The 10890-nt window shown below is 33.4% G+C and overlaps 1 protein-coding gene across 1 annotated transcript; it reads right to left on the bottom strand.

Annotated features, from left to right (window-relative positions):
- Window positions 1-1111: 1111 nt before the first annotated feature.
- On the bottom strand, window positions 1112-6756 carry LOC111398973. The gene is made up of 6 exons (XM_023026156.1): window positions 6048-6756; window positions 4943-5154; window positions 2700-2994; window positions 2477-2562; window positions 2269-2390; window positions 1112-1867 (listed from the first exon to the last, which is right to left on the bottom strand). Exons 1-6 carry the CDS (start codon window positions 6288-6290, stop codon window positions 1632-1634), a joined length of 1194 nt encoding a protein of 397 aa, XP_022881924.1. The 5' UTR covers window positions 6291-6756; the 3' UTR covers window positions 1112-1631.
- Between the last annotated feature and the right edge of the window lie 4134 nt (window positions 6757-10890).

The raw sequence follows: 10890 nt of genomic DNA, 5'->3' as shown, positions 1-10890 counted from the left end.
AAAAAAAAAGGTTGAACTCCAACCTTGAGGGCCCCCACCGCCCCTTCCCTGGAGTATCGTGAGGGAGGTAAATCGCAGGATGTACCCTCAATAGATTAGGAAACAAGAACTTGCTCGTACACTGGTGCTCACAAAGAGTCCAATTCCATATTTCAGAAATCGAATCCTCACATTATAGCTGTCAACAAGACTGAAACTACTTTACTCCTATCCTTTGCACCTCTAGATTATGCCTCGAGGGCACACTAATTTGTGAACTAGATCACTAGTTAGACAGTCACTTTTTCATCTACCATCAAACTAATAAATGACCTAATTGTGACAAATACCAATAACAGCGACCATTAAAATAGTTTACATCCCAAGAATAAACATGGATTGACCATGTGTAATTTAAGTTGGGACGTTTACCCGTCAACATGCCAAACTAGGAATTCGTACACTATGCACTTAAATTGTTGACTTCAAATTAGATTAAAATCTAAACTTTAATTCCTACCGAATATAGACTTCAAGGGTTGCCTTCAATTGAGATCGTGATAGATTTTAAAAATCATTCTAAAATTAAATGTCTTCAATTAAGATTTTAATGAAATCCATTAAAGTTCACGTGTTCTCAATCGGGATATTAATGAAATTCAATGAAATGTTTTAAAATATAAATATTATCAATAACTAGTGGATTTATAAAAAATTTATTAATAGAAGAATTTTAAAAATTTTGAATGAATTTTAAGTTCAAAAAATACATATAATCAAATCTTTTGAAATTTCACCATATTTGATTAAATTCTTATGGAATTTGTGGAAATCTATTCAAATCCACGAAATTCATTAGAATGTATAATCTTTTAAATTCCATCAAAATCTTAGTTAAGAACACTAATAAATAATCCAAATATCTTCATATCGCAACAATGTCATCATCAAGAAAATAAAATTATATTCCACCCACAGAACACATAGACAAACAGAAAAAAAGACTATCTTCATGACTAAAAAAGATTCCATGGGTTTGTTTTTTATCTGATAAAGCAAAAATCACAGAAACATGGACCAAATACACAACTCAATGCCACTCTTAATTCTAAGCACAGTAGGAAAACACAGATCAAGAGAGAATGATACACCTAGAGCCTACCTTTTTCATTCCAAAGTTACAGTTAAACACACAGTTTGTGTACATGACTATGGGCCTAAACCTTGCACTTGGTCTGATTTTCTATCAAAATCCCCTTAAAAGTGCAGAAATAAATTATAATCTACTACTGATAATCAGGACAGAAAAAAATTGCCTGTTCTATAAAACAAACACAGGGGAAAGAGATACAGCAGACACCCCACTTTCTAAACAATCAGAGCGCTGCAAAACAGCCTTCAACTTTCCATAACCCCCAAATCTTTTTGTATTCTTTGTTCATCAATCTTTCTTCTCCAGCATTCGCAATCATCCCTTTTTCTACTTTCTTTTTTCTGCAGCCATTTTGATTTTTTATTCTTTTTTGATTTATATTATTCTAAATACAATACATATAACCCGTTCATCAAGCTTTCTTGCAGATCCCCTTAGCAAGACTTGTGCTTCTTCCTCAAATATTGGAGCTAAGACAGAAGGGAAGCAATATCTAGAATCACTTACGGCTGAAGAAAAGGAAATCTGGGTGATTGACCTGCAGTGATTTTAGCCAATCATCAGCAGCCTGAAGAAGGGAGGGCACCAGTTGGCGCTGATATCCTGCATTTGGGGTCCACAATGATACTTTATATTTATATGTGGCTAGCCCAAAAACTGGCAATGAAATCTTTGGCACACCTTCCTCCCTCTCATTGGAATACGAGACAACTGAAGTATGTATAGTTTCACTCCCTGCAAATACAACAAATGCAAATTTCAAATACAGGACACGTGAATATGCCTATCAAAAATGCAAATATAAATCATACTGAAAGTAAAGTGTTCAGCAGTTACTCAACTAAAGAAAGTTAACATGCATATAGAGGAGAGGTGAGCCAAGGTGACTTCAGAAAAAAAAAAATCAAAAAACTATAAGACAGAAGGCAACTATCACTATAAAAAGAAAAGAGAACTGCCTGGGACTAAATTATAGTCCATGTCATCCATCTGTTAACTATTGGGAAATAAAAAACCTTGAACTCTCCAATCATGGTATTGGATAAAATGTATGTTAAAGGGGGGAAAAAAAAACAAAACAAAACAACAAAAAACAACAACAACAACAAATAAGAGCAATTAAAAAAAAACTATGCCTGTGTGAGAGATGGAGGGATTCAACGAATCTGTCAAGGGTGTTTGAAGAAAATGAAAGGTCAGAAAGCAAGCGTCCAAATCTTTGAGCGTTGGTCCCATTGGTATCCTATAGATGGGATACCTACAAATAAATATTTCCTCATGAGACTGCCAATTTACACATAAATCAGTAAATGGGAAAAAATAAAATAAAGATAAACATGATACCATGCTACAGAAATCCAACTGGATGGTAGTAGATCACAGCTTCTGAGCGTTTTTAGTTCAGGGAAACGGAGAGCAAGATCGCATATCTGAGACAGCACAGAAAGAGTAAAAATAAAAGAAGCGAAACATTTCTCAATATTCCTGCCACAGAAGAATTAAAAAAAAAAAAAAAGGAAAAGCAGAAAACGTGATAATGCATTCATAATGTTAAGAAAAAGCTGACCTTGTCTGCCAACGGTTCCCGACTATAAGGTTGGTCCCGTTCAAGATACTCAAACAACAAGTGACTTCGTGAACTTCCAGGTTCACCTTCATCACTAGAAATGCTTTCTTGATATGCCATACAATGGTCTCTCACAGACAATGGATCTATTCTCTGAGTACTATCACTTGTGTGATGATGAAAGCTCCGTTGCCCATCTGAATGGGTGAAGCTGCCTCTATCCAGTTCGTAATCGCTGCTTCCATCACTACTTGAATCCCTAAAATAGTCACCATCACTTTCCTCCCCAAGTCTCCTGTTATACAAAAGGAAATAATCAGGACATAGAAAATAATTTAAATTTGCCAAAATGAGAAGTTATTCAGTGTTGATCAGTCGACTGCAAAATTGAAGAAAACAGAATGAGGGATATGCATGCTAATAAAATTTGATAAGTACCCAAGTTGCCATGGTTAAGATGTGGAGTAAACTCATGCATTAATACTAGTAAAAAATATATTATTGGAAAAAATATAGGCACCGTACTCACAAGTCTTTCATGTAATTACGATGCCTATATTATGCAATTTTTCTCATCTAATGAGCAAACTGCATGCAATCGCACTAGATGAGAAGGATCACAGTACATAAAGTATAATATATATAAGATGTGCCAAATGCTTTCACGTGTTGTCGAAACGCAGTGCAGCCAACAATATATCAGAAACGAAACCTATGCTTCTCACATAGGTAAGTGTCTTATTTTATGCATGAAATTAAGCAGAATATTAATCAAGAACTTCTATATACATCATGCTTCCACTCTAATAGTTATCAAGGATGACTGCTAGAGCATATCTGGGATGTCTAACAAAGTCAACAAAAATAATTTTTAACAGATACTAGGAATGAAGTGAGAAGACAGAGAAAGAGTGGAAAAAATTCAGCTGTGATGGAAATGGAGCACCTAGAAAAGACATCCAAGTCGACTGCAACTAGAAGAGAAAAAAAAGGTTCACAGTTTTTATTTCCTTTTCCTTTTTTTTTTGGGATATCTGTTTCTATTTCCTTAACAAGTAAAAGATTATTGAAAAGCAATAAGAAGAAAGGAATGAAATAAACTACGAACTGTAATCCTCATGAAGGTTTGAGATACACAATCTAATAAATTTTGCAGTTTCACATTAAGTAATTCCCTCGATCAGCCTATGCCAAGACATGCATGTTGATGATAGCGTGTATCCTGAGAAAAATATACTTCCCAAACTGGCAGCAATTTTCCTTCTATATAACTATTTAATGAGCTATTTATTAAAGACAAAGAGACTCATTGGAAGGAGTGGACAAAATAATGACCATAACAGATACCTTCGCATAACCAGGTGATGTTTTACATCTAACCAAGTGAATCGAAAAGATGATACATCGTAAGGGTTTTGTTAGCAATTAGTACATTGCCAATTTTCTCTTCAAGCACTCCACTCCATAAATTTATTCATACTTAAATAAACTTTTCATTCGTGCAGTAAGGTTCTCAATTTCAAAACCTAACTTGGACCATATATTAAGACTAACATTTCTACAACCTAATTTTTTAGTACGTGGACCCACACATGGTTCATGCCTGGACATAAGATGATCCATTCACCTGGCAATCTGACGGAAATTATTGTAACACCATCAGTATCATCATCATTAGCAATATGCACCCGTTGTTTCTTTCCTTAATAAACAACGACCCATTAAATTCAGTGTGGCTGTTACACTTATGCTAAGCAATCTTGATTCAGTTAGAAAATCAGTGATGATTGTATAAACCACAAAATCACATTCTTAATATCATACACATGGTCAAACGTGGGTATAAGTCTTGATCCTTAAATCCCCATAGGAAGGAAACGAGCTGAAAATTCTCGCATCTAAAGTAATTTATGCAAAGCTCATGTACACTTCCCTCAGCCCAGAATGCATTCAACAACTTTTTAATCATGCTAGCAACAGATATTTTGACCTCCTGACAGTCTCTTTAAAAGATATGACAGTGACACAAGCACCAAGAACAAATCATTAAACAGCTTGTATTTACCTACACTAGCAAATATTACATCTGTTAAAAGTTTGATCTGCACATGAAACGTTCTAAAAGAATGAAACACCAAATCCAGCAGTTCTTTCTTCTTTAATTTTTCCATTTTTGACAAATATAGATGGGGTCTGATTATACTCGTGCACTCTACATTGAATGTAGGAAGAAAATAATGTACCATGAATTTGCCATACTCCTTGAAGGATCAGCATATAATTGTATACCCGATAAATAGGGCACATAATATTGGAACACAAGGTCACTGTCATTCATTATCAATGGCACTCCTGCACCATATGCACTCCATTCCTTGAATGATTCCCACAAATCGCCGAGCACAAAGTATGATTGACGCTCCTCACTGCTATTTTTCCATCCCCTCAACGATGTCTGTTATTATTTTCAAATTGATTGAATTAGCCTCATTTCAATTACATAAAAATATTGAAGTAAAACAATAAACAATGATATTTTGGATTATTCAAGGAACTAATACTCATTTTCTTCTAAATACAATGAGTAGTTACCATACTTTAAGAAAAACATGCCATCTCCAAAGCACATTTCAGACATAATCACTTACACCTCGTTCTATCATCATGAAATTTGCAATATCTTCTCATAACTAAACATAAGATTTGGTAATCACTAATAATAATCAATTCATATTTTCAATTAACCATTCATTAACTTCCCAAAACAATTGGTAATCGCTAATAAATTAATGAATTACTATATGACCTACTCAATTCAATCGGGCACTTGTCATCTATTTTCATTGTTCAAAATTTAAAGATTGATAATAAAATAAAGCATATGATCATCCATATAACTGTCTTACCATGAGTTTCAGCACTTTCACATCCAGTGACCAAAAAAAAAAGGTTAATATAAAAATTAACAACCAGACATTTTATAGTCACACACTCGGAATCATAGATTAACTACTGTATTAGATGCTACCGAATTTCATATTTTCTATAGGTATTACCACATTTCTTAATTATTTAAAAAATAATAGACAACTCTGAAAGAAACGCATTTCAACAAATAGTAAACAAACTGTAACACTAGGACTAAATAAAATTTTAGGAATAAACTCTATTTAAACATGGCCAGGGCAGTAATTAGATAAACAATACTAACGAAACATACTAAATCCATAGAATCTCGATACTTTCAGACTAATTAGTAATTACCACTGATAATAAATTCATTTTTTATGTAAAGCATTGCTAATTAATGCAAAGTCCAGTTAATTCATATATAATCAATTAATAAACCTTGGATAATCGTTGAGCCGGCACCGAGGGTGTTATTGACTCCAGGAACCGTTCCAGATTACACAAGGAGGCCGGTTCAAACATAGGCGAGAAAGCAGTCCTCTCGGTCTTCTCCTTCTCATCGGCTCGACTCCTATCTTGAGATCTCCGCAAATGATCTTGGCTCCGGCGAGCCCTAGCGGCGCTATAAAACCGATCATCTCCATTTCTACTCCTGCTAAACTGCAATCCTGCCCCCAACATCCCTCTTCTTTAATAAAACCAAAAACTTATCAATAATTTAATCAATGGGTGTGTTTCTCTAAACCCTCTGAAAATAATTTTCTTTGTATCTACCTCTAATATATATGTATCAATGAATTTAATCCCGAGAAGTAAAAAACGTTAGATAAAAACGTATGTTATTGATTCAAAATGAAATTGTGTTTCAAAGATGAGAAGCGGAATCAGAGATTGATGTCGACAAAATTAATGAATCGAAAGATTCTTGGTAAAAACCCTTGCAACGATGTTTCTTCTAAAAAATTATCCCAACTTCTTCGCAGATAGATGTTTACATATGATATTAAAATGTATGTATAGAGAGAGAGAGAGAGAGAGAGAGAGAGAATCGATGGGTAGAAGAAGATGGACAAGTAAGAACAAAAAATTGAACGATTATGGTATGGGTGGCGATCAGTGGGTGAGGTGTTTGTATTTCACGCGCTGTGAATGGGCGGCTAATGGTGCAACATATCGGAAGTGGGATAAAGATAATACATAATTTTTTATACACGAGTATCCACACTTTCACATTACGTGGGATCCGGTCGAATATTTTATTCTAGTGAGTCCCATCCACATGAAGGGTGAACGCTCCTACAGACCAAAAATTATGTATCCCTAATATTTTCCGTTTCCATGCCTTTTCCATTTCAGTTGGGATCCTCAGACTATTAAAACTATGGAAAATAGGTCAGAAACCTAATATTCTCGCCGTGTCAGTCGCCCAACCTTTATTTATGTAATGTTTGGGTAATCTATCTAAACTTTTCTTAAAAAATATAATTTCCCTACTGTTAAATTAAACAAAAACAAATAAATAAGGTCCGAAGAATAAAACTCACCCTGCCTTTTAAGGATGGGCACTGGATGTTCAATCTAGCTTTATCAAGAACTAGATCGAATTATTCACAAACGAATTTTTGTAAAGGGATAATTGCAATAAAAGCTCCAAACTTTTGAAACACTAACAGATTTTTCCTAAACTTTTGATTTGTTGTAGTCGTCACACTTAACCTTTCCTAACGTTGCAGATGAAACCCTTTTAGGCGATTTTCATCCACAATTTCGTCAATTGACAAAAAAAATTAACTTTGACCACATTTTTAATATTTTAATAAGGGGCAAAAGAGTAATTATTTATTTATCACATTAAATAATTACATTTGTTAAATTAAAAAATGAAAAATAAGATAAAACAAAACAATCCTCTTCTATCTCCAAACCCACCCCTCAGCAACCCGACTTCTGCCACCTCCGCCTCAACCAGTCATTGCCACCGACCACTACCATCTATACCATCACAATCGTCAATGTATTACCAACTTGAATTGAAGGTATTAAGGTCGAATTTGATGATTGGGACAATGTAGAACCTTCAATTGAAGGAGGGACAAACCAAGCTACCTTGCATATAAACTGTCCCGACCTGTTCGTCCACTTAGAGCCCAAATTGCTGATGATCCATGGTTAGAATAGGTGTGTCTTGACGAGAAGATGCCAGAACAGGTGGTTCGCGATCATGGGGACCACTACAGTTGTCGAAAAATGAGTTTGTCGAACGCGAGTTCGCTATTTCAAAAAACTGCTATAAATTTTCATTTTCTTTGTTGTTTGTTGTTATGGGATCATGTATGGATGCGTCTTGATGAGTTTGAACGACCTATAAGGTAAAATGATTAAGAATGACATGAAAAACTATTAGAGACATAAGTATTACAATGAGTAATGATTAAGAATCTCAAGTGTAATTAAAATGTGATGCAAAATAAAAATTGTTTGTGAACGTAATTATCCTAGAACATGGATAGTTATACTTACAATATACTTTTCAATAAATACATCATTTATTAATTACACTTAAAATTTTCAATTTATGTCACTAAGCACATTTCGTCTCTAATATGAAATTAGATTTTTAATAAACCAAAATAAAAATTGATGAAATGAATAATTAAAAGTTGTGGATATAATGAAATAGATGAGAAAAATTAATTATTGATTTTAACATAAATTTCTATTAAATTTTAAAGTTGGCCCCAGCGAGAAGAATTTATGATATAAGATGAGGTCTCAGTGAGCCTCTATAAAGTTACCTTAGTCATTTCGCCCAAAAAATGGTAGAGGTGAAATATGATATGTCTTTTCAAGCCTTGAGGTTCCACTTAGAAAACAGTATTACGTTCTAGAGAGATGTCCGCATTAGAGCACCCAGGACATATAATGATTTGGTGGATTTGATCAAGGAAGAAATCCATGATTAGGAAATAAAAAGACTGGAAGTGCCACCGCATAAACGGGGCCGCACGGATAAATGAAGACCTTTATGACAAGTCAGAATGACCTAACGTTTCCTCCTTCGCTCGCGACATAATTATTAAAACAAAATTTTTATCTTAAATTCATTTTAAATCTAACATCCTCACAATAAAATATTTTGCACATAAATTTAAAAAAAAATTCTTACTTTTTAATCATACATTTTTCAAAAAATCTTTATTCTAAAACTTATTTTCTCCCAAAATTTTTTTTTTTCCTTTTTAATAGTTGTTAAACAAAGGCTTAATAAAGTAATAAACGGTTAAATCTAAGAAAGATACACGTGACTCGTGAGTGATTTTGTTACATGAAACACTGCGCAATCGAACCATCGGATTAATGTTTGATTAATCTAACATTATCTGATTGATTTACACGTGTACGGTGAGATGAGAAAAGCGGGTCATGCTCTTATCCGAACCTGATCGCGTGGCCCATGGGAAAAGGGACATGGGGTCGCGTTAACAACACGACTCGTAAGGGAAGTGTTAGAACTCGTGGGCCGGGAAACCAAGAGAAATAGAGGATGAGGGGGCAACTGTCTGTTTTTGTCTGGTTTGATTTTTTTGTCATCACACTCGTTTAGGAGCGTGGATTTGCTGCTTCCACTTGTCCTAATTTTTGAAGTTAATGTCATTGTCCTATTTTTTTCAATAAAGATGGAAAATGTGAGGAAAATAACGCATTAATTAGAGATTTTTTTAAGAGAATATTATTATATTACATATAGAATAAAGTTATTTGCAATCGCTCACTACTGTAGTCGTACCACGTGACATACATGTAGCGATTAATAATTTATTGTATAAACTAATAAAAAATATCACATTAATGTATTAAATCACAAGCCGTCGCATATATATCATATAGACGATTACAACAATGAGCAACTGTAAATAACATTACTCTTATCTATTTGAGAAATGAGTAATTAATTTAGCACTATTAATATTCAGTATAAGTCTAAATGATAGCCTATGTGATATTAAATCACATGTTTAATTAAATGCAATGATTTATTACATGTTTAATAAAGGTTGAACCCCAACATTTATTACATATTTAATAGAATCTATTATGTGTTGATATTTAGATTGGTGTTCAATATCATTGGTACGAGCTGAGATCTGCTTCTCAAAATTAGCTGTTCAATCTATCGTTCACCAATGATCCATTAATACATCATTTTACTCTTATTTTTAAGTATAAGTGAGTGAGAGAAAAGTTAGGATATGTTAATTTTAAATGATGTGTCAATGAATCATTAGGTGGATAACAAGTTTGGACATCAGATTCTAACTCCATTAGCACTAGATAACATTTTCAAAACTAATATGGTATGCTTCTCCCTATTTGGTCTCAAAAATTTTAAAATATTATGTTCGTCCAATATAAGAGAAAAGAATAATATTGTGTTGTTCATTAAAGTGATGAGTCTAAGGAGGCCAAAATCAACCACTTAGACACAGAAATTGTCATCGAGAAGGATGTTCGTAATATATATTAGAAAATATAAGGAAAATGATGCATTCATTTGCGGCTTAAAGTGCATGCTCGGAGCATGATTTTGGTTGCGCATAAGATGCGGCTGGAAATGAATGCTACAGCATGGCTTTTAGAACACCCCAAAATTTAAAAAAAAAAAATAAAATCGAAGTTTTAACAAATTTCTTATTTATTTATTAAATATATATTTTAAGCGGAACGTAAATTCTTGTTTTTGAGAAAATAATATTAACCCGTAGAACTTTAAAAAATTTTTGATAATTCAACTCAACGTCAAATCAACATTTAAATTTAATTAAAATCGTTCAACATCAATTTAAATGAAATAAACATAAACACGATTGTCAAAACTTAAAAAAAAAAAAAAAAGGTGCAAATACTAAACTTGATAATATTAAATGAAAGTCTAGTGATGAACGTGTTTAAAATAATTTTTACTTGGCAACTCATAAGCATCCACTCGTCCAAACTTCCACGCGTCCAACACGACCTATTCTAATAAGAAATTTTGTAAGAATTGAGTAATTTAAATAAAATACTCAATAAGATACCTACAAATTAGTTTCTTTAATCTTTTTTCTTATGATTTTGAGGACTACTTCACCAGTGAGTGTGCGTTTCTCGTCTTTCTCCCAGGGTAGTTCAATCTCTCTCTCCCAGTGCCTATCATTTCAAAACATTCATAGATTAGAACCACTAATTGCGATGACAGATAATTCAAAGAATTTTTTTAGAATTTTCACATCACAAAGGATTT

The sequence above is a fragment of the Olea europaea genome, chromosome 8, assembly GCF_002742605.1.
Source record: "Olea europaea var. sylvestris chromosome 8, O_europaea_v1, whole genome shotgun sequence".
NCBI lineage: Eukaryota > Viridiplantae > Streptophyta > Magnoliopsida > Lamiales > Oleaceae > Olea > Olea europaea.
Note: the sequence above shows the minus strand (reverse complement) of the source record. Positions and strands in the feature narration are given on the sequence as shown.

Bases quoted from the DNA above. Each gene is read 5' to 3' on its own strand.
- LOC111398973 (XM_023026156.1), bottom strand. From the start codon at position 6,290: ATGTTGGGGGCAGGATTGCAGTTTAGCAGGAGTAGAAATGGAGATGAT. The intron at 5,155-6,047 runs GTTTATTAATTG...AAATAATAACAG, and splicing joins CGGCTCAACGATTATCCAAG to ACATCGTTGAGGGGATGGAA. The intron at 2,391-2,476 runs GTATCATGTTTA...ATTTATTTGTAG, and splicing joins AGTTGGATTTCTGTAGCATG to GTATCCCATCTATAGGATAC.